At 42.6% G+C, this 22614-nt stretch overlaps 1 protein-coding gene across 4 annotated transcripts in view; it reads left to right on the top strand.

The window, feature by feature from the left end:
• Positions 1-1740: 1740 nt before the first annotated feature.
• cfap36 (cilia and flagella associated protein 36) overlaps positions 1741-22614 on the top strand; it is a 31787-nt gene continuing 10913 nt past the window's right edge. For all 4 annotated transcript variants that reach the window (XM_077237571.1, XM_077237570.1, XM_077237572.1 and 1 more), the window contains exons 1-6: positions 1741-2078; positions 4433-4497; positions 4574-4672; positions 14504-14618; positions 17139-17226; positions 20597-20753. In XM_077237571.1, coding sequence (XP_077093686.1) covers positions 1976-2078; positions 4433-4497; positions 4574-4672; positions 14504-14618; positions 17139-17226; positions 20597-20753 — 627 coding nt within the window. In that variant the 5' untranslated portion in view covers positions 1741-1975. The remainder of the gene's footprint in view (positions 2079-4432; positions 4498-4573; positions 4673-14503; positions 14619-17138; positions 17227-20596; positions 20754-22614) is intronic.

Below are 22614 nucleotides of genomic sequence, written 5' to 3'. Positions count from 1 at the left end.
CAGGAATGCATTCTCTGCGCTGCCTCGGCTCCTGCACCCTGAGGTTCGCGAGCCTGGCCACTTTGATCAAACATGGACAGGCAGGAGCGGAGCATGCGGAGCGGGAGACGCTCACAATGCAGGCAGTCAGCCCCCTCGAAGGCTGACATAGCATGCTCCACTCCCAAACAAACTACACAAAGTTGTCGACGCAGCGCGAGTTCCCTAAAAAGGGAACAGCTTTTATTAAAAGCAAGCTCAGAAAACAACTGGTTTTGAAAGCCTGCCTCCGCAGAAGATCAATGCCCACTTCTACATCGTCATCACTGTAGCCCCGCCCACTGAATCATGCGGTACGAGTAGTAAATAACAGTAAATAAAAAGTAAGTAAATAACATACGTGACGAACACTGGATCAAGCCATAAACATGCCTTTAAAGAGTGCAAAATGTTGAGCAGTGCCTGGTTGTTGTGGCACTTTTTAATATTTTAGTATAATGTTTTGGTAGTATATGTTTTTCGAATACCATAAAACATACTTATTCAGTCTTAATCCAATTACCTTCCTTATTGTACGATGTGATATATAGGTTACAATTGCAAAATAAATAAACATGGTTGATCAATTAGTAATAATGAAGTACAAGATAAAGCAAGAAAGTACATGTGTACTTTAACACACCTAAAAAAGGGGGGGGATGTATCACTTATAAATGTGCTGGAATCATATAGAGTCTCTGTACTTTTACTAAAGTGCCGGATTTGTTTACTTTGTCCAGCACTGCTTAAAGAAACAGAATGAAACATCATGAACCGCTATTGTGACGAGAACAAATGTGGGCGGGGCCAGTGGTGTAGTCTACATGATACGCAGGAATATGCCGTATACCCACTAGGAAAGGTCAAGGATTTCCGTATACCCACTTATAAAAGCTTAAGGATTCGTAACAACATCGTTTTGTGACAGAACTTTCAAACTTTCATTCATAAATTCACCCCGTCTGTGTTTGCGGATCGAATCGCGGAATCCAGTCACAAATGTACCTTAGCCACTGTACAGCGGAACGTCACGGAAGTGGCCGTTTTTTTTATGAATAAATCAAAAATAAGGATGTACAATGAATCAAATCTTGTTATGTACTCATATTAAAGTCACCTCACAAGAATTTTACCATTTCATTTGATAAAACTATCATTCATTCTTATCATATACACTCACAAACTTTAAAGTCTTCGTTACAACCTGTCAAAATAAAAGTTATGTATAACTTGAAAAATAACAGAAATATATTACTATTGTACAGTAGAGTATACTTCAAGTAGGCCTAATAATAATAATAATAGTTTATTAAAACACACAGAAACTCAAATGTCTTTATTACAACCCACCAAAATAAAAGTTTGTAGAGAGAAAGAAAGTAACTCTAAGAAATTATATATCACAGTATGCTACAAAAAACTAGACTACACCACTGGGCGGGGTTTGATTGTGTCTGTGGGGAATTGATTGGATGGTTGTGGTTTGCTATTGGTGGATCTCATGTGTGTGCCAGGTTGCCCCGCCCACATCATCAGAGAGGAGAAGAGATGCTGCAAGAGGAAGTTATTCTGATTCTAGATTATAAAAAAAAAAGATGTACACAGATCAATCATTTATAGTGAACACTGCAATATTCCATAAAAAAACAAGAACGGTCCGTTTTGATGTCATGGTCCCTTTAAATATCCACTCGAGGCTTCTTCTTCCTCCGAGTGGGCGGCAGTGCTGCTCTGTAATCTCCGAAGAAGAGAAGAGAAGAAGAAGAAGAAGAAGAAGAGAAGAAGAAGAAGAAGAAGAAGCACAAGCAGTGACGCCATTGGTTGCTATGGTCGCAGATTATGTTGCACATCACATCCGGGTCGCTCGCGTTAGAGTCTAACACGTCTTTAACACACGCCTGACAGGAGCGCAGTGGTGTTTGTGTGTGTGTGGTGAGTGTGTGGGGATGTGAGCGCGATGGCCGAGGACAGTGAGTGGGTGCCGGAGAGCGTCGCGGGGTTCCTGGGCAGCCCAGACTGGCTCATCCCGCTAGCGGACTTCATGGAGAACCACTGCTCAGGTGTGTGTGTGTGTGTGTGTGTGTGTGTTCATGGAGAACCACTGCTCAGGTGTGTGTGTGTGTGTGTGTGTTCATGGAGAACCACTGCTCAGGTGTGTTTGTGTGTGTGTGTCTGTGTGTGTGTTCATGGAGAACCACTGCTCAGGTGTGTGTGTGTGTGTGTGTGTGTGTGTTCATGGAGAACCACTGCTCAGGTGTGTGTGTGTGTGTGTGTGTGTGTGTGTGTGTGTGTGTTCATGGAGAACCACTGCTCTGGTGTGTGTGTGTGTGTGTGTGTGTGTGTGTGTGTGTTCATGGAGAACCACTGCTCAGGTGTGTTTGTGTGTGTGTGTCTGTGTGTGTGTTCATGGAGAACCACTGCTCAGGTGTGTGTGTGTGTGTGTGTGTGTGTGTGTTCATGGAGAACCACTGCTCAGGTGTGTGTGTGTGTGTGTGTGTGTGTGTGTTCGTTCACGGAGAACCACTGCTCAGGTGTGTGTGTGTGTGTGTGTGTGTGTGTGTGTGTTCATGGAGAACCACTGCTCAGGTGAGTGTGTGTGTGTGTGTGTGTGTGTGTGTGTGTGTGTGTGTGTGTGTGTGTGTGTGTGTGTTCATGGAGAACCACTGCTCAGGTGTGTGTGTGTGTGTGTGTGTGTTCATGGAGAACCACTGCTCAGGTGTGTGTGTGTGTGTCTGTGTGTGTGTGTGTTCATGGAGAAACACTGCTCAGGTGTGTGTGTGTGTGTGTGTGTGTGTGTGTGTGTGTGTGTGTGTGTGTGTGTGTGTGTGTGTGTGTGTGTGTGTGTTATGGAGAACCACTGCTCAGGTGTGTGTGTGTGTGTTCATGGAGAACCACTGCTCAGGTGTGTGTGTGTGTGTGTGTTCATGGAGAACCACTGCTCAGGTGTGTGTCTGTGTGTGTGTGTGTTCATGGAGAAACACTGCTCAGGTGTGTGTGTGTGTGTGTGTGTGTGTGTGTGTTTATGGAGAACCACTGCTCAGGTGTGTGTGTGTGTGTTCATGGAGAACCACTGCTCAGGTGTGTGTGTGTGTGTGTGTGTGTGTGTTCATGGAGAACCACTGCTCTGGTGTGTGTGTGTGTGTCTGTGTGTGTGTTCATGGAGAACCACTGCTCAGGTGTGTGTGTGTGTGTGTGCGCATGTTTGTGTTCATGGAGAACCACTGCTCAGGTGTGTTTGTGTGTGTGTGTCTGTGTGTGTGTTCATGGAGAACCACTGCTCAGGTGTGTGTGTGTGTGTGTGCGCATGTTTGTGTTCATGGAGAACCACTGCTCAGGTGTTTGTGTGTGTGTGTGCGCATGTTTGTGTTCATGGAGAACCACTGCTCAGGTGTGTGTGTGTGTGTGTGTTCATGGAGAACCACGAACCACTGCTCAGGTGTGTGTGTGTGTGTTCATGGAGAACCACTGCTCAGGTGAGTGTGTGTGTGTGTGTGTGTGTGTGTGTGTGTTCATGGAGAACCACTGCTCAGGTGTGTGTGTGTGTGTGTGTGTTCGTTCACGGAGAACCACTGCTCAGGTGTGTGTGTGTGTGTGTGTGTGTGTGTGTGTGTGTGTTCATGGAGAACCACGAACCACTGCTCAGGTGTGTGTGTGTGTTCATGGAGAACCACTGCTCAGGTGAGTGTGTGTGTGTGTGTGTGTGTGTGTGTGTGTGTGTGTGTGTTCATGGAGAACCACTGCTCAGGTGTGTGTGTGTGTGTGTGTGTTCATGGATAACCACTGCTCTGGTGTGTGTGTGTGTGTGTGTTCATGGAGAACCACTGCTCAGGTGTGTTTGTGTGTCTGTGTGTCTGTGTGTGTGTGTGTTCATGGAGAAACACTGCTCAGGTGTGTGTGTGTGTGTGTGTGTGTGTGTGTGTGTGTGTGTGTGTGTGTGTGTGTGTGGAGAACCACTGCTCAGGTGTGTGTGTGTGTTCATGGAGAACCACTGCTCAGGTGTGTGTGTGTGTGTGTGTCTGTGTGTGTGTTCATGGAGAACCACTGCTCAGGTGTGTGTGTGTGTGTGTGTGTGGAGAACCACTGCTCAGGTGTGTGTGTGTGTTCATGGAGAACCACTGCTCTGGTGTGTTTGTGTGTGTGTGTCTGTGTGTGTGTTCATGGAGAACCACTGCTCAGGTGTGTGTGTGTGTGTGTGCGCGCATGTTTGTGTTCATGGAGAACCACTGCTCAGGTGTGTGTATGTGTGTTCATGGTAAACAACAGCTGGGGTATGAGGACATGTGTCTTAACAACTGTTAAGGTAAGAGCACACTGTCACTGCTTCTCCTCTATAACACAGGTGTGTGTGTGTGTGTGTGTGTGTGTGTGTGTGTGTGTGTGTGTGTGTGTGTGTGTGTGTGTGTGTGTGTTTCAGTGTTCGACGACGAGGATGAGAATAAGCTGAGCTACACAGAGGTCCATCAGCAGTACAAGCATCTGGTGAGCGCGAGCATCACGAACATCATACGCTCATCAGACGCTCTGAGTGATTGACAGCTGCTGCTGTGATTGACAGGTGGAGCGGCTGCTGGAGAACTACATGCAGGAGGTGGGCATTAGTGAGCAGCAGTTCCTGTGCGCCTGCTCGTCCTTCACCGGCTCGAAAGATCTACAGGTGAGAGACGACACGAGTCGTGACGACATCGTGACGACATCATCATCATCATCATCATCATCATCATCATCATCATCACATCATCATTATTATCATCATCACATCATCATCATCATCACATCACATCACATCATCATTATTATTATCATCACATCTCATCACGTCATCATCATCATCATCATCACATCATCATCATCATCATCACATCATCATTATTATCATCATCACATCATCATCATCACATCATCACATCACATCATCATCATCACATCATCACATCACATCATCATTATTATTATCATCACATCTCATCACGTCATCATCATCATCATCACATCATCATCACATCATCATTATTATCATCATCACATCATCATCACATCATCATCATCATCATCACATCACATCATCATCACATCACATCATCATCACATCACATCATCATTATTATTATCATCACATCACATCATATCACATCATCATCATCACATCATCATCACATCATCATTATTATCATCATCACATCATCATCACATCATCATCATCATCATCACATCACATCATCATCACATCACATCATCATCACATCACATCATCATTATTATTATCATCACATCACATCATATCACATCATCATCATCACATCACATCACATCACATCACATCATCATCACATCATCATTATTATCATCATCATCACATCATCATCACATCATCATCACATCATCATTATTATCATCACAGCATCATTATTGTCATCATCATCATCATCATCATCATCATCATCACATCATCATCATCCTCACATCATCCTCACATCATCATCATATCATCACATCACATCATCATAACATCATCATCATCATCATCATCACATCACATCATCATCATCATCATCATCACATCATCATATCATAACATTATTCATCATCACATCTCATCACATCATCATCATCACATCATCATCATCACATCATCATCATCACATCATCATCACATCATCATCACATCTCATCACATCACCACATCATCTCATCTCATCATCACATCATCATCACCTCATCTCATCATCACATCATCATCACATCATCATCATCATTACATCATCATCATTATTATCATCACATCATCATCACATCATCACATCACATCATCATCATCATCACATCATCATCATCATCACATCATCATATCTCATCACATCACATCACATCATCACATCACATCATCATCACATAATATCATCATCACATCATCATCATCACATCACATCACATCATCTCATCACATCACATCATCATCACATAATATCATCATCACATCATCATCATCTCATCACATCACATCACATAATATCATCATCATCTCATCACATCATCATCGTCTCATCATCATCACATCATCATCACCTCATCTCATCATCACATCATCATCACATCATCATCATCATTACATCATCATCATTATTATCATCACATCATCATCACATCACATCATCACATCTCATCACATCATCATCATCACATCATCATCATCATCACATCATCATCACATCATCATCATCATCATCACATCACATCATCATCACATCATCTCATCACATCATCATCATCACATCTCATCACATCATCATCATCACATCATCATCATCATCACATCATCATCATCATCACATCATCATATCTCATCACCTCATCACATCATCATCATCACATCATCATCATCATCATCACATCATCATCACATCATCATCATCATCATCATCACATCACATCACATCATCATCACATCATCACATCATCATCATCATCATCACATCTCATCACATCATCATCATCACATCATTATCACATCACATCATCATCACATCTCATCACATCATCATCATCACATCATTATCACATCACATCATCATCATCATCACATCATCATCATCATCACATCATCATATCTCATCACATCACATCACATCATCACATCTCATCATCATCACATAATATCATCATCACATCATCATCATCACATCACATCACATCATCTCATCACATCACCACATCATCATCATCTCATCATCATCTCATCTCATCATCACATCATCATCACCTCATCTCATCATCACATCATCATCACATCATCATCATCATTACATCATCATCATTATTATCATCACATCATCATCACATCATCACATCACATCATCATCATCATCACATCATCATCATCATCACATCATCATATCTCATCACATCACATCACATCATCACATCACATCATCATCACATAATATCATCATCACATCATCATCATCACATCACATCACATCATCTCATCACATCACATCATCATCACATAATATCATCATCACATCATCATCATCTCATCACATCACATCACATAATATCATCATCATCTCATCACATCATCATCGTCTCATCATCATCACATCTCATCACATCATCTCATCACGTCATCATCATCACATCACATCACATCATCATCACATCATCACATCATCATCACATAATATCATCATCACATCACATCACATCACATCATATCATCATCATCTCATCTCATCACATCATCTCATCACATCATCATCACATCATCATCACATCATCATCATCATCATCATCATCACATCATCATCACATCATCACCATCACATCACCATCACATCACCATCACATCTCATCATCATCACATCATCATCACATCATCACCATCACATCACCATCACATCACCATCACATCACCATCACATCACCATCACATCTCATCATCATCATCATCATCACATATCATCATCATCATCATCACATCATAACATCATCATAACATCATCATAACATCATCACCATCACATCACCATCACATCATAACATCATCATAACATCATCATAACATCATCACCATCACATCACCATCACATCACCATCACATCACCATCACATCACCATCACATCACCATCATCACATCACCATCATCACATCACCATCATCACATCACCATCATCACATCACCTGATCATCACATCATCATCACACCATCACATCACCATCACCATCACATCACCATCACATCACCATCACATCACCATCACATCACCATCACAATCACATATCATCATCATCATCACATGATCATCACATCATCACCATCACATCATCATCATCACATCATCACCATCACATCATCACCATCACATCATCACCATCACATCATCACCATCACATCATCATCATCACATCATCATCACATCATCATCACATCATCATCACATCACCATCACATCACCATCACATCACCATCACATCATCATCACAATCACTTCACCATCACATCACCATCACATCACCATCACAATCACATATCATCATCACCATCACATCATCATCACATCATCATCACATCATCATCACATCATCATCACATCACCATCACATCACCATCACATCATCATCACAATCACTTCACCATCACATCACCATCACATCATCATCATCACATCATCATCACATCATCATCACATCATCATCACATCATCATCACATCATCATCACATCACCATCACATCACCATCACATCACCATCACATCACCATCACATCATCATCACAATCACTTCACCATCACATCATCATCATCAAATCATCATCATCACATCATCATCATCTCATCACATCTCATCGTGGCATAGACTGCGTGGGCGCGGTCTATGCTAATACAGCAGAGTCCGTCAGCAGGCGTGGGCGGGGTCTATGCTAATACTGCAGAGTCCGTTAGCAGGCGTGGGCGCGGTCTATGCTAATGCAGCAGAGTCCGTCAGCAGGCGTGGGCTCGGTCTATGCTAATGCAGCAGAGTCCGTCAGCAGGCGTGGGTGCGGTCTATGCTAATGCAGCAGAGTCCGTCAGCAGGCGTGGGCGCGGTCTGTGCTAATACAGCAGAGTCCGTCAGCAGGCGTGGGCGGGGTCTATGCTAATACAGCAGAGTCCGTCAGCAGGCGTTGGCGGTGTCTATGCTAATACAGCAGAGTCCGTCCGCAGGCGTGGGCGGGGTCTATGCTAATACAGCAGAGTCCGTCAGCAGGCGTGGGCGCGGTCTATGCTAATACAGCAGAGTCCGTCAGCAGGCGTGGGCGCGGTCTATGCTAATACAGCAGAGTCCGTCAGCAGGTGTGAGCGGGGTCTATGCAATGTGATGTCACACCGCTAGATTCTGCAAACAATAATAATAATAATAAATTTTATTTGTAGTGCACTTTACATTTTAGCAATCTCAAAGTGCTACAGAGCATATAATAATATCATTTAAAAAAATAACCTATAAAATACATTTAGTTGAAAGCTTTTTTTAAAAGATATGTTTTTAGTTTTTTAAAAAAAACATCTGTAGTCTGTGGGGCCCTCAGATGATCAGGGTGGGCATTCCACAGCCTCGGAGCAGCCGATGAAAAGGCCCTACCACCCATGCTGCAGAGGTTGGTCCTGGGGACATAAAGGGTGTTTGTGTTTGCAGACCGGAGAGTGCGTGAGGACCGGGGAGTGCGTGAGGTGCTCTGGTGGGGAATGAGTTCCTGTAGGTAAAGGGGGGCATGTCCATGAATGCACTGGTGGGTGAGGAGGGAGACCTTATATTCAATTCTGAGTGGGACAGGGAGCCAGTGAAGAGATTTTAGGATGGGCGTGATGTGACCATGCTTGTGCACCCTCATCAGGATCCTGGCAGCACTGTTCTGGATGTATTGTAGTCTCTGGATGCTTTTGCCAGAGATCCCGATGAGGAGTGCATTACAATAGTCCAGCCTAGAGGACACAAAGGCATGAACGAGCTTCTCTGCATCTGCCATGTTGAGTGTTGGACGGAGTTTGGCCATGTTCTTGAGGTGATAAAATGATGTCTTACAGAGGTGTTTGATGTGGGGTCAAAGGTGAGTTGAGAGTCCATTTTAACACCCAAATTGGTGACAGATGTGGAAAGGGCGATGTTTTGGCCCGAGAAAGTGATACTGCTGATGGTGGAAAAGCGGAGCTGATGTGGTGTGCCAATTAAGATAGCTTCCGTTTTGGAACTATTTAGCTGAAGGAAATTGAGCTTCATCCACGCCTCTATCTCCTCCAGGCAGGTGTTTATTGTGGATGCTGGCAAGGGAGCAGAAGAAGTGGGGGTTGTCCTGAGATACAGCTGTGTGTCATCAGCATAACAATGTAATGATATACTATGTCTGCTGATGACTTTGCCAAGAGGCAGAATGTAAATGGAGAACAGTGTGGGGCCCAGCACAGAGCCCTGAGGGACACCGCAGGTGACATTATGAGTGTGTGATTTGGCTTTGCCCAGGGCGACGTGCTCAGTTCTGCCGTTCAGTTATGAGGTAAACCAGTTGTGAACATTTTCTGAGAGTCCAATGGTGTATTGCAGGCGGTGAAGGAGGGTGCTGTGGTCTACTGTATCAAAAGCAGCTGTTAGGTCTAGTAGGACGAGTAGAGATGGAGAACCAGTATCAGCTGCCATCAGGGGGTCATTGGTAATCCTGACCAAGGCTGTTTCTGTGCTATGGCCAGGGCGGAAGCCCGACTGAAACTTTTCAAACAAGTTATTTTTTTTAAGATGAACATGGAGTTGAGCTGCAACTGTTTTTTCCAGAACCTTTGATAGGAATGAAAGATTGGAAATAGGCCTGTAGTTGGAGAGAACTTCTGGATCCAGAGTGGGTTTTTTCAGTTGAGGTCTGATGACAGGAGTTTTTAATGTTGATGGGATATGACCAACCAGGAGGGAGTGGTTTATGATCTTTGTGATGAATGGAGTAATGGCAGAGATGTTGGCCTTCAGCAGGGCTGAAGGGAAAGGGTCCAGGGCACAGGTGGAAGGCTTAATTTTTTAAATGACGTCCTCCACTTCTTCCTGTGTGGCATCAGAGAAAGAACAGAGGGGCTGGACAATCTCAAACGGTGGGTCGGCCGTTGGGAGGGGCAGGACAGCAGTGGTGGAGAGAACAGTTTGTGAACAGTCAGTCCAGAGGCCTTTAGCCGCCGCTCAAGGACACGCCCAGCCGCCTTCATCTTTCGCAGCTCAGAGGTGTACCAGGGTGCAGAGCGCGTGAATGAGACTGACCTGGATATTAAGGGGGCGTGAAGGTCCAGAAGACTGCTCAGGGACTGGTTGTAGAAATCCACGGAGTCAGCTACAGAAAGGAAATCAGTGAATCCGGAGGAGAGATGTTGAAGGTCCTGGGTCAGGGCATCTGTATTGATGTTTTTCAGCTTTCTGTAGTAGATCTGCCGCCTTGGTTTGATGTGGGGTGAAGGAAAGGGTAACTCCATTGACACAACCTTGTGATCTGAAACACAGAGATCATAAACATGTAGGTTGCTAATGAGGGCGGAGTTAGAGATGACCAAATCGAGTGTGTGTCCCCTGGAATGTGTGGGGACATCAACATGTTGTTGTAAGTCGAGGGAGTCTAGTAGCTGAAGGAAATCAGCAGCAGGATAACATGAGGGGGTGTCAACATGAATATTTATATCTCCCAGGATTATTGTATTTGCATAGGTCGTACATAGTGTTGTGAGTAGATCAGACATTTCCGGGATGAAAGTAGAGTTGAGTTTAGGGGGCCGGTAGATAAGGAGAATAGTCATTGAAAAGGGGGGCTTACATGTAAATGCAAGACACTCGCAGGAAGATGTTGCAGGCAGTACGATGGGGGACAGCTCTAGGTCCTGCCGGGAAATGACAGCTAGGCCACCACCACGGCCAGTGCTGCGAGCTGACTCCAAGTAACTGTAGCCGGGGGGACAGGCTTCATTTAGGGCAGAGTAAACCTCTGGCTGATGCCAGGTTTCCGTCAGACACATGAAGTCAAGTCCTTTCTCCCTGATGTGTTCTTCAATCAATGTTGATTTATTATTGATGGATTGAGTGTTGAAAAGTTAAATTTTGACCAATGACTGATGGGGGAATCTCTGTATGGGTCGCAAAACATTAAAATCTACTCCACGCAGACTGGAATCCACTCCACGAAATGTATCCAGCCGAAAGTGCGAGGATCCCATACTGGAGTGCAGAGGTCTCGCGATATTTCCAGTATTGATGGTAGCTGTAGGGACGGTACTCTGATGACGCGTCATACATGTGATGGATGACCAGAGAGATGGGATGTTTGTAGCAGAGCAGCTTGCCTGTTTATGAAAGACGAATTTTCGACCGGAGCCTCTATGAATGTAGCCTGGTAATACCAGACTCTGCTACTTCACTTTGCTTCGTACACAGAGTCTGGGATAGCATAATAGAGAAGTGTTTTCTCTCTCGCTAGGGGGCGCGTACTGAAGTTTAAAATCATTGGTTACCCGTAAGCCAATCAGATAAGTTTGTTTATGACGTATGTTATGCGCCGACACAGCCGCATCGAACCACAGACATCATGCATCGAACTCAAATCTATGATCGAACTTCCACTGTAAACACTTGATGATGCGAGCGAAATACCCGAGTGAACATGGCTGTAAACGACTTTTTTGATCTGTGAGTGATGTAATAGAATGACTGCTGCGCTTGACAGGGCACAAACGAGCAGAGAGAGAGAGAGAGAGAGAGAGAGAGAGAGAGAGCCCCGGTCGCGCGCGCGCACTCCCACGTCTACAAACAACACGAGCGCTGTCTTGCTCTCTCTCCCTCGCGCATATTCATAAAAATCAATCGACAAGATAGTAAGAGGTCGGAAGACCGCGGTTTCACGTGGAGCATTTGGAGATTTTTAGAGATTATAGACTCTAGGAACAACATCTCAATGAACAACATCTCAACTATAAAGGCCTGTCTCATATAAGTTAGACGCCTATCTCAAGTACAAGCCGGTGCAGTTCGACGATTTGGGCAAATAAAAGCCCGGGCTATTATTTGAAGTTTTACGGTATTTAAGACCTGGAAAAGAAAAGAGACACTGACCTGTCAAAAGGCTCCCCAGTTTCTCGCTGACGATCGGTAATAGTTGATAAATTAAACTTTTCCCAAAGGGAGTAGGGCCACAACATCACCTCCATTCAAAATGTTTAATACACACTCTTCGTGTTCGGGCTTCAGTTTGCTAATGCCGGGAATATTCTCCACAACAGAGCGAATTGCATCCGCGTCTCCACATCAGCGGTCGTTTTCGATTTCCCTGACCTAATCTTAAACACGGCGCTTACCGACTACGTTACGGCTTTCAGCCCGCCCTCTGTTCGTTGATTGGCCAGGCTGTTTTCAGGCCGGTGGAAAACAGAAAGATAGGCTGCTATCTCAGACTGACTACAGGAGCGAAATGAAATTAGCGGAAGTAGGAAGTCTGACGTAGTCAGGCTACTATGAATGTAACGAGGACGGCGAATAAGTCCATGTTCTTTAATGATGGGGATGTTAAATCCAGGTGTGGTTGCGAAATTAAGTCGTCGGAGTTGCGAGCTAGAATATCTGAACGCCATAGTGAGCTGGAAGTCGTCTGTGGCAGGTAGGTGCCTAGCTACCTAGTTTCCCCACTGGTATAAAAAGTGCGCACCTTTAAAAAAAAAAAAACAAGTGCACAAAGCTCATAAAAATAGCACAAGCACAAAATATATGTAGTATGTGTAAGCGCAATTAAAGATCGCGGGCGGAAAAGCGGGCGAACAGACAACGCCAGCGTCCTCTCCTCGTCCTTGTAAGACCTTCGTATAAAAGTATTGACAAACGGCTTGTTCTGAGACACTGCTTATGATTTATGGGGATTTAAAAAAGGAGTGGTGGATTTTTATTATTATAGTGTGCTTGTGTTCATACACTGCCAACACACATTTATGCTCAAACACCATGTAATAGTGAAATTTGCACAATAGGTCCATTTTAATGATTAACAGTTAATGATTTATATCTGTTTTTGGAAGTAAAAAGAACAATCCATCTAATGATTTACAGTGAAAAGCTGTGAGCTGAGAATCTTCTGTATATTAGTATTGATCTCATCTTGTGGAGAAGTTTGGTTCGTCATGTGGTTTTTCTCTTTTCCATCAGTGTTATATGGATGTCAGTAAATATTAAACGATCAGAAAAGGGCTGATTGATTTAATGGTTTAAAATGTAGTGCTGCAGATTTGACATCTTTCTCTCTTCTGAACACCATAATCAATTACTCAATATTTGTTTTCCTCTTTTGTAAAGTCATAAAATCTGATGTGGATTTTTTTGTTTATTATTGGAGCAAATGGAGAAGCAAAAACCACTATAAAAGTTTACAGGACTATGGCGATTTCTGCTTCTGTTGCTCTTGTTTCGTTCCCGAGGCCTGTAATCGCTGAGACTGATGATGGATGCGTTCAGATTCATAACGTTTTATTTGTGTTGTGTAGCATGAAAACATCCCGTGTGGAGACTGGGACACATGCAGGAGATTAGTTAACTGGGTTAGTGAGACTGACCTGAACTAGATCACAGACCTGGAAACTGCTGATCGGCTGAAGGCAATCCTGCGGCAGCATTAATGCAAATATACACCGTAAGAATATCTGGAATAGGTTCGCAGCGGAGGGGATCGTGCACCCACAGACCCAATCAGATTTGAGCTTGGTGGATCACATGTCCAGAGAGTATTATTCAGCAAACATCCACAGTTGTTCTCTGAGAGACAGTCGGTCCCCTTCTATAGTTCTTTCTGTTCTGCTCATATTAATATTCAGTAATATTGTTGATCTGACACTATCAGATGAGAGATGAATTGATCTGAAAATGACTATTGTTTTTAGAGCTAAAAAAGTGCAATTGGTGCCACTATAATATCAGTGTATGATGGCTGACTGCGTTCTCTTCTTTGACAGGCTGTGTTCCAGCCAGTTCTTGCTTCAGATGATTTTCAGATGTTTCGCTCTCTGATGGTCCAGAAGAACATGGAGCTTCAGCTGCAGGCTCTGCATGTCATCAAAGAGAGAAACGGTATTTATATAAACGCTGTTTATAATGTATGGTCACATGAGTGTGTTTGTCTTTAGGGCTGGCAAAGCATTAACACGTGTGACATTTATTACATTTTACATGCTGACTGATTTATTCACGGCTGCTTTTCTGTCTCCCATATGGAAGCTTGTTTCCACCATGAAAAAAAATAAATAATAATTGCAGCTTATCTCGCAAATCTGACTTTAATTCTCACAATTCTCAATTTATATATAAACTCAGAATTGCAAGATTTGTGAGAAACGTAATTGCGAGAAAAAAGTCAGAATTCTGACTAAAAATTGAGACAAACTCATAATTGCAAGAAAAAAGTCAGAATTGTGAAATATAAACTCGTACTTGCGAGAAAAAAGTCAGAATTGCGAGATATAAGCTCATAATTGAGAAAAAAGTCAGAATTGCGAGATATAAACTCATAATTGAGAAAAAAGTCAGAATTGCGAGATATAAATTCATAATTGAGAAAAAAGTCAGAATTGCGAGATATAAGCTCATAATTGAGGAAAAAGTCAGAATTGCAAGATATAAATTCATAATTGAGAAAAAAGTCAGAATTGCGAGATATAAGCTCATAATTGAGAAAAAAGTCAGAATTGCGAGATATAAACTCATAATTGAGAAAAAAGTCAGAATTGCGAGATATAAGCTCATGATTGAGAAAAAAGTCAGAATTGCGAGATATAAACTCATAATTGAGAAAAAAGTCAGAATTGCGAGATATAAGCTCATGATTGAGAAAAATGTCAGAATTGCGAGATATAAGCTCATAATTGAGAAAAAAGTCAGAATTGCGAGATATAAACTCATAATTGAGAAAAAAGTCAGAATTGCGAGATATAAACTCATAATTGAGAAAAAAGTCAGAATTGCGAGATATAAACTCATAATTGAGAAAAATGTCAGAATTGCGAGATATAAGCTCATAATTGAGAAAAAAGTCAGAATTGCGAGATATAAACTCATAATTGAGAAAAAAGTCAGAATTGCGAGATATAAGCTCATGATTGAGAAAAAAGTCAGAATTGCGAGATATAAACTCATAATTGAGAAAAAAGTCAGAATTGCGAGATATAAACTCATAATTGAGAAAAAAGTCAGAATTGCGAGGTATAAGCTCATAATTGAGAAAAAAGTCAGAATTGCGAGATATAAACTCATAATTGAGAAAAAAGTCAGAATTGCGAGATATAAATTCATAATTGAGAAAAAAGTCAGAATTGCGAGATATAAATTCATAATTAAGAAAAAAGTAAGAATTGCGAGATATAAACTCATAATTGAGAAAAATAGTCAAAATTGAGAGATATAAACTCGTAATTGAGAAAAATGTCAGAATTGTGAGATATAAGCTCGTAATTGCAAGGAAAAAATTCAGAATTGTGAGATAAAATCTCGTAATTGAGAAAAGTCAAAATTGCGATTAATAAACTTCTTAATTGTTTTTTTTCGTGGTGTAACAAGCTTCCATACTCGGATAACAGCAGCGCCGTGCTTCAGTTGCTGATGGAGAAAGAGCCTCTCAATGGCTGACTTGTTTTTAAACCCAGACAGGATGTTTAACAAAAGTCATTTGCTTCGTTTTCATGGTGAAATGAATTATCATTAAATCAAGTGAAGCAATAATGTATAAACCAGCATTAATAATAACTTGCTACTTATTATTATTATTATTATTATTATTATTATCGAAATGATTGAAAGTTGCTTTATTAATTTTGACTTGCATTGTCTAGTGTCTCCACATTCGATTCATTCGAGGAAGGCAGAATGTTTCTTCTAAACTCACATCAGTTAGTTTCCTTTAACTGAATGTTATCGGCAGAAGGCCTGTCACAAATTACAAATAATCACGATCAATCATCATATTATAGTGATTTCTGAAGGATCATGTGACACTGAAGACTGGAGTAATGATGCTGAAAATTCAGCTTTGATCACAGGAATATATTACACTTTACTATATATTCACATAGAAAACAGCTGATTTACATTGAAATAATATTTCACGTTTTTACTGTATTTTTGATCAAATATTTGCTATGGAAGCTTGTTTCCGCCACAGAATGAAAAATAAAAAAGATAATTGCGATTTTTTTTTTTTTACCTCACAATTCTGAAATTTTTTTCTCACAATTGTGAGTTTACATTTACATCATGCATGATATAAAGTAGCAATTGTGTGTTATAAAGTCAGAATTGCATGATATAAATTCGGAATTGCGTGTTATAAAGTCAGAATTATGAGATATAAAGTCGCAATTGCGAGAAATAAACTTGAAATTCTGACTTTTTTCTCAGAATTGCATGTTTATATCTTGCAATTCTGACTTTATAACACGCAATTGTGAGATGAACAGTTGCAATTATCTTTTAAAATGTTTTATTCTGTGGCGGAAAAAAGTTTCCATAAATTGCAGCCTTGGTGATCAGAAGAGAAACATTAATAAATCTATTGCAGCCGTTTGAGCGTGTGTGTGTGTGTTTGTGTGTTTGTTTCAGGCGGGCTGCCCGAGTGTCTGACCGATGGCGTGGACGTCATGAGTGAACTAGAGCAGCAGGAGATGAAGATTCTTCAGGAGGTTCTCCAGTAAGTTCACCTCATTACCTGCATCACACCAGCTGCTTATATAATGAGCCGTGTGTCTCTGACACGCATGAAGGAGAGCCGATATTACATGCATTCGCTCATTAACTTTGATCAAACACTGTCCAGGACTGCAGTGTTGAGAATCTCTACAATGGCCCGTTTTAGAAGCCATTTATCACAGTAAAGAGTTGAGGCATGATTTACAGCACACATGTCCCAGATACTGACCTCACTGCGAGGTTGTACTTCACCCTGTAAAGGGATTGATAGTGTTGTCAGTAAGCCAAGTATATAAAGCCACTGAGAGACCACTAACCTAAACCGGCTTAGCGTTTCACTAATAGAGTCCCACTGAAAAAGAAGGGCTGGATATTCTTATCCTGCAGCGTTTCTGTCTCACAGATTCTGCTGATAATAATTAAGATGCTGACCTTAATGAATGTCATTAAGAGATCAGGGTTAGCTCACAGATCACAGAAACCTGGATCTGGAATCTCACTTCTGCAACTGAGACTGAAATGGATTTGCAAGATCTTAGAGATTATAAAAGTAAAGTGAAATAATTAGTGTTAATAAAAATCAAAAGAGACTTTAAAATTAACATTCAGACATTTGACTGTTCTGGTCGAACAGGACATAAAATGACCAGAAATGTGCTGAAGTTAGAGTAAAACTGAATAAAAATAAATACTATTAAATGCATTAAGGAAATTAGATTAAAATACATAAATGACAAAAATGTTACTGAAATAAAGCATGATTTGTTATTTTTGGAGCTTAACAGCTTCAATCACTTTTGTTTTAAGGTTTCTTTTTTGGTTTGGCATTTTTTCCTTTTCTTTAGATTTGACTGTATTTATGTTGGACAGGAAGTGAAGTGAGAGAGAGGGAAGGACCTGGATAATAACCATTCGCTTTATTATATGAAAAAGAGCATCTGGGATGATCATGTTTTGTTTTGTACAGAAGAAAGTCATACAGTGAAATTCTTCCCTTTTGTGAGCTTTCCTACCAGTGCAAACATGGAGGCGCAACAGAGCGATTATTGACTCATCTAGTCCTGATCACACACGTGTTCCTGGACTTTTGTTCCCGCAGGAGGTCGAGGGAGGAGTATAATCTGGAGATGATGGTTTCGGTCTCAGTGTTGAGTGTTCTTGCTCCCTCAGGAGGTCGAAGCAGGAGTATGATCTGGAGATGATGCTCTCGGTCTCAGTGTTGAGTGTTCTTGTTCCCTCAGGAGGTCGAAGCAGGAGTATGATCTGGAGATGATGGCCTTGGTCTCAGTTTTGATTGTTCTTGCTCCCGCAGGAGGTCGAAGCAGGAGTATGATCTGGAGATGATGGTCTCGGTCTCAGTGTTGAGTGTTCTTGTTCCCGCAGGAGGTCGAAGCAGGAGTATGATCTGGAGATGATGGTCTCGGTCTCAGTGTTGAGTGTTCTTGTTCCCTCAGGAGGTCAAAGCAGGAGTATGATTTGGAGATGATGGTTTCGGTCTCAGTGTTGAGTGTTCTTGTTCCCGCAGGAGGTCGAAGCAGGAGTATGATCAGGACATGATTGCCTCAGTCTCAGTGTTGAGTGTTCTTGCTCCCGCAGGAGGTCGAAGCAGGAGTATGATCTGGAGATGATGGTCTCGGTCTCAGTGTTGAGTGTTCTTGTTCCCGCAGGAGGTCGAAGCAGGAGTATGATCAAGACATGATGGCCTCAGTCTCAGTGTTGAGTGTTCTTGCTCCCGCAGGAGGTCGAAGCAGGAGTATGATCTGGAGATGATGGTTTCCGTCTCAGTGTTGAGTGTTCTTGTTCCCGCAGGAGGTCGAGGGAGGAGTATGATCTGGAGATGATGGTCTCGGTCTCAGTGTTGAGTGTTCTTGTTCCCGCAGGAGGTCGAAGCAGGAGTATGATCTGGAGATGATGGTCTCGGTCTCAGTGTTGAGTGTTCTTGTTCCCGCAGGAGGTCGAAGCAGGAGTATGATCAGGAGATGATGGTCTCGGTCTCAGTGTTGAGTGTTCTTGTTCCCTCAGGAGGTCGAAGCAGGAGTATGATCTGGAGATGATGCTCTCGGTCTCAGTGTTGAGTGCTCTTGTTCCCTCAGGAGGTCGAAGCAGGAGTATGATCTGGAGATGATGCTCTCGGTCTCAGTGTTGAGTGTTCTTGTTCCCTCAGGAGGTCGAAGCAGGAGTAAGATCTGGAGATGATGGTTTCGGTCTCAGTGTTGAGTGTTCTTGTTCCCTCAGGAGGTCGAAGCAGGAGTATGATCTGGAGATGATGGTCTCAGTCTCAGTGTTGAGTGTTCTTGTTCCCGCAGGAGGTCGAAGCAGGAGTATGATCAGGAGATGATGGTCTCGGTCTCAGTGTTGAGTGTTCTTGTTCCCTCAGGAGGTCGAAGCAGGAGTATGATCAGGAGATGATGCTCTCGGTCTCAGTGTTGAGTGTTCTTGTTCCCTCAGGAGGTCGAAGCAGGAGTATGATCTGGAGATGATGCTCTCGGTCTCAGTGTTGAGTGTTCTTGTTCCCTCAGGAGGTCGAAGCAGGAGTATGATCAGGAGATGATGGTCTCGGTCTCAGTGTTGAGTGTTCTTGTTCCCTCAGGAGGTCGAAGCAGGAGTATGATCAGGAGATGATGGTCTCGGTCTCAGTGTTGAGTGCTCTTGCTCCCTCAGGAGGTCGAAGCAGGAGTATGATCTGGAGATGATGGTTTCGGTCTCAGTGTTGAGTGTTCTTGTTCCCTCAGGAGGTCGAAGCAGGAGTATGATCTGGAGATGATGGTTTCCGTCTCAGTGTTGAGTGTTCTTGTTCCCTCAGGAGGTCGAAGCAGGAGTATGATCAGGAGATGATGGTTTCGGTCTCAGTGTTGAGTGTTCTTGTTCCCTCAGGAGGTCGAAGCAGGAGTATGATCTGGAGATGATGGTCTCAGTCTCAGTGTTGAGTGTTCTTGTTCCCTCAGGAGGTCGAAGCAGGAGTATGATCAGGAGATGATGGTCTCGGTCTCAGTGTTGAGTGTTCTTGTTCCCGCAGGAGGTCGAAGCAGGAGTATGATCAGGAGATGATGGTCTCGGTCTCAGTGTTGAGTGTTCTTGTTCCCGCAGGAGGTCGAAGCAGGAGTATGATCTGTAGATGATGGTCTCGGTCTCAGTGTTGAGTGTTCTTGTTCCCGCAGGAGGTCGAAGCAGGAGTTTGATCTGTAGATGATGGTCTCGGTCTCAGTGTTGAGTGTTCTTGTTCCCGCAGGAGGTCGAAGCAGGAGTATGATCAGGAGATGATGGTCTCGGTCTCAGTGTTGAGTGTTCTTGTTCCCGCAGGAGGTCGAAGCAGGAGTATGATCTGTAGATGATGGTCTCGGTCTCAGTGTTGAGTGTTCTTGTTCCCGCAGGAGGTCGAAGCAGGAGTATGATCTGGAGATGATGGCTCTCGGGAGGCAGGAGCGAGAGGATCAGGCCTCCACATCCAGCAGTCTATCAGATGCTCCTCTGGGAAACTCCTGTGAGACTCACACCGTCGGGGATTCTGGGACACAGCACACCAACACAGTACGTGCTGATCACTGTCACTCTGACATCATTCATGTCATGCATTTCACCAGAACCGTATGTGTTACCATATAGATATTCTTGCTTGAAAAATGTAGTAAGTAAACTGATGGATTATGACAGAATGTATGATCTGGATAAATGCATCATGTTGCAGGGTTTATGAGTAAACGGAGTGAGTGCAGTTTTGATGATCATGCGTGTGTTTTGGACGTTTGAATGTCTTGTTGTAGTGCACTTCAGGTCACACAAACATGTGTCGTTGACCTCCACTGTGTGTGGTTTTACACTAGAGGACCATCACAAACACTTTAGACCCTGTTAATGGCAGTGTAGGGATTTATGGTCTTAAATATTAATATTAATATTAGGGCTGGGCAACGATTAATCGCATATGTGTTTACATAATATATGTGTGTGTACTGTGTATAATTATTTTGTTTATATAAATACACACACATGCATGTATATATTTGAGAAATATTTGCATGTATATACTGTATATATATTTATATATACATATTTTTTGTATAAATAACAAATTTGCATGTGTGTGTATTTATATATACAAAATAATTATACACAGTACACACACACTGGCGGCCTTACCTATGTTTCACCCGTTTCAATTGAAACCGGCCCCGCCCTTCAAGGGGGGCCCCAACAGACCAGCAAAATCCCATTCATTTTCTCAGTTTTCAGCCATAATGTCTAAACTAAACCATCCAAGGTCGATTCACCACGAGCGAAGTTGTGTAACGAATGTTTCTGGGCCGGGTTTCCCGATAACGATGTATCTTAGCACTTAAGAGCACTCTCTACTAGGTTACGAACGCTCGCCGGAATTCCACAAGCGTTTCACAAAAATGCACGTAACATGAACGCGCGAGAAAGCGTCCTAAGTGCTACTTAAGAGTCGCTGTCTATTTGCGAAGTGCTGAAATATAACCTTATATGGAATCGTATTCTGAACGTTTAACCTAATCGTCATATGTTGTGGATTAGCAATCAAGAAAAGCGCCACAAGGGGGCCCAGGGGGCATGGCCCGGCCACCTAGGTCACTGTGCCGCCTCACCTCTGGTCAGCACACCACCCTTCCTCAGAACGCGATTTCAGCCGCTGAGACTCGGCAACAGGCATCCTACCAATGTGCCCTCTTATTACTGACGAATTATATATACATATTGTATAACTATTTTGTAAATTAATATAGTTTTACCATGATTAAATCAGCTTTGCAACTTTGCATTTGCACTCCCGACAGGTGATTTACTAAATACCGTCACTAGCAGCTTGTAATTTATTGCAAAAAATCCCCATGTTTTCGGTGCTAATGTTGTGGTGACGCGTTCATGTAACATGTAAGGGTGGCGCTGCCAATAAAGCCAATATTATCTGTCTGCAGTCCCGGAGGCTGCATTTTCAGGACCCCACTTCTAGGACCGCATTTCTAAGACCCTAGTTTTTTGTGACAGCGCCACCTACCGAGTCGGAGAACCGCAGTCCCAGGAACGCATTTCCAGGACCCTAGTTTTGGAGGACCGAAAAAAGTGCCACCAATGCAATATTTCCACCCAGTTTTAACTACATTAGAGTGTTTTTTTTTTTCTTTCAAGTTTTATTACACCCAAATACTACTTTCTTTATTGCAATTAAACCAGGTTCCTAGGAATGTTGAGAAATTATTGGGTCTAAGTAGCATATAATAACTCAAGTAAAATAAACAAGGAATCATTTTATAGTCTTTTCAGTCACTATGGACCACATTTTCAAGTACAGGGGGAAGACAAGGATGACTCTGGGGGTAGATTTAAGATTTTGTATTTTACAAAATAATATAAAACACCTGAACTTGAACAC

The sequence above is a fragment of the Siphateles boraxobius genome, unplaced genomic scaffold (assembly GCF_051911475.1).
Source record: "Siphateles boraxobius isolate OS27281-9 unplaced genomic scaffold, OSU_SipBor_1 204, whole genome shotgun sequence".
Lineage (NCBI taxonomy): Eukaryota > Metazoa > Chordata > Actinopteri > Cypriniformes > Leuciscidae > Siphateles > Siphateles boraxobius.
This window is presented reverse-complemented; position numbering and strand designations above follow the sequence as displayed.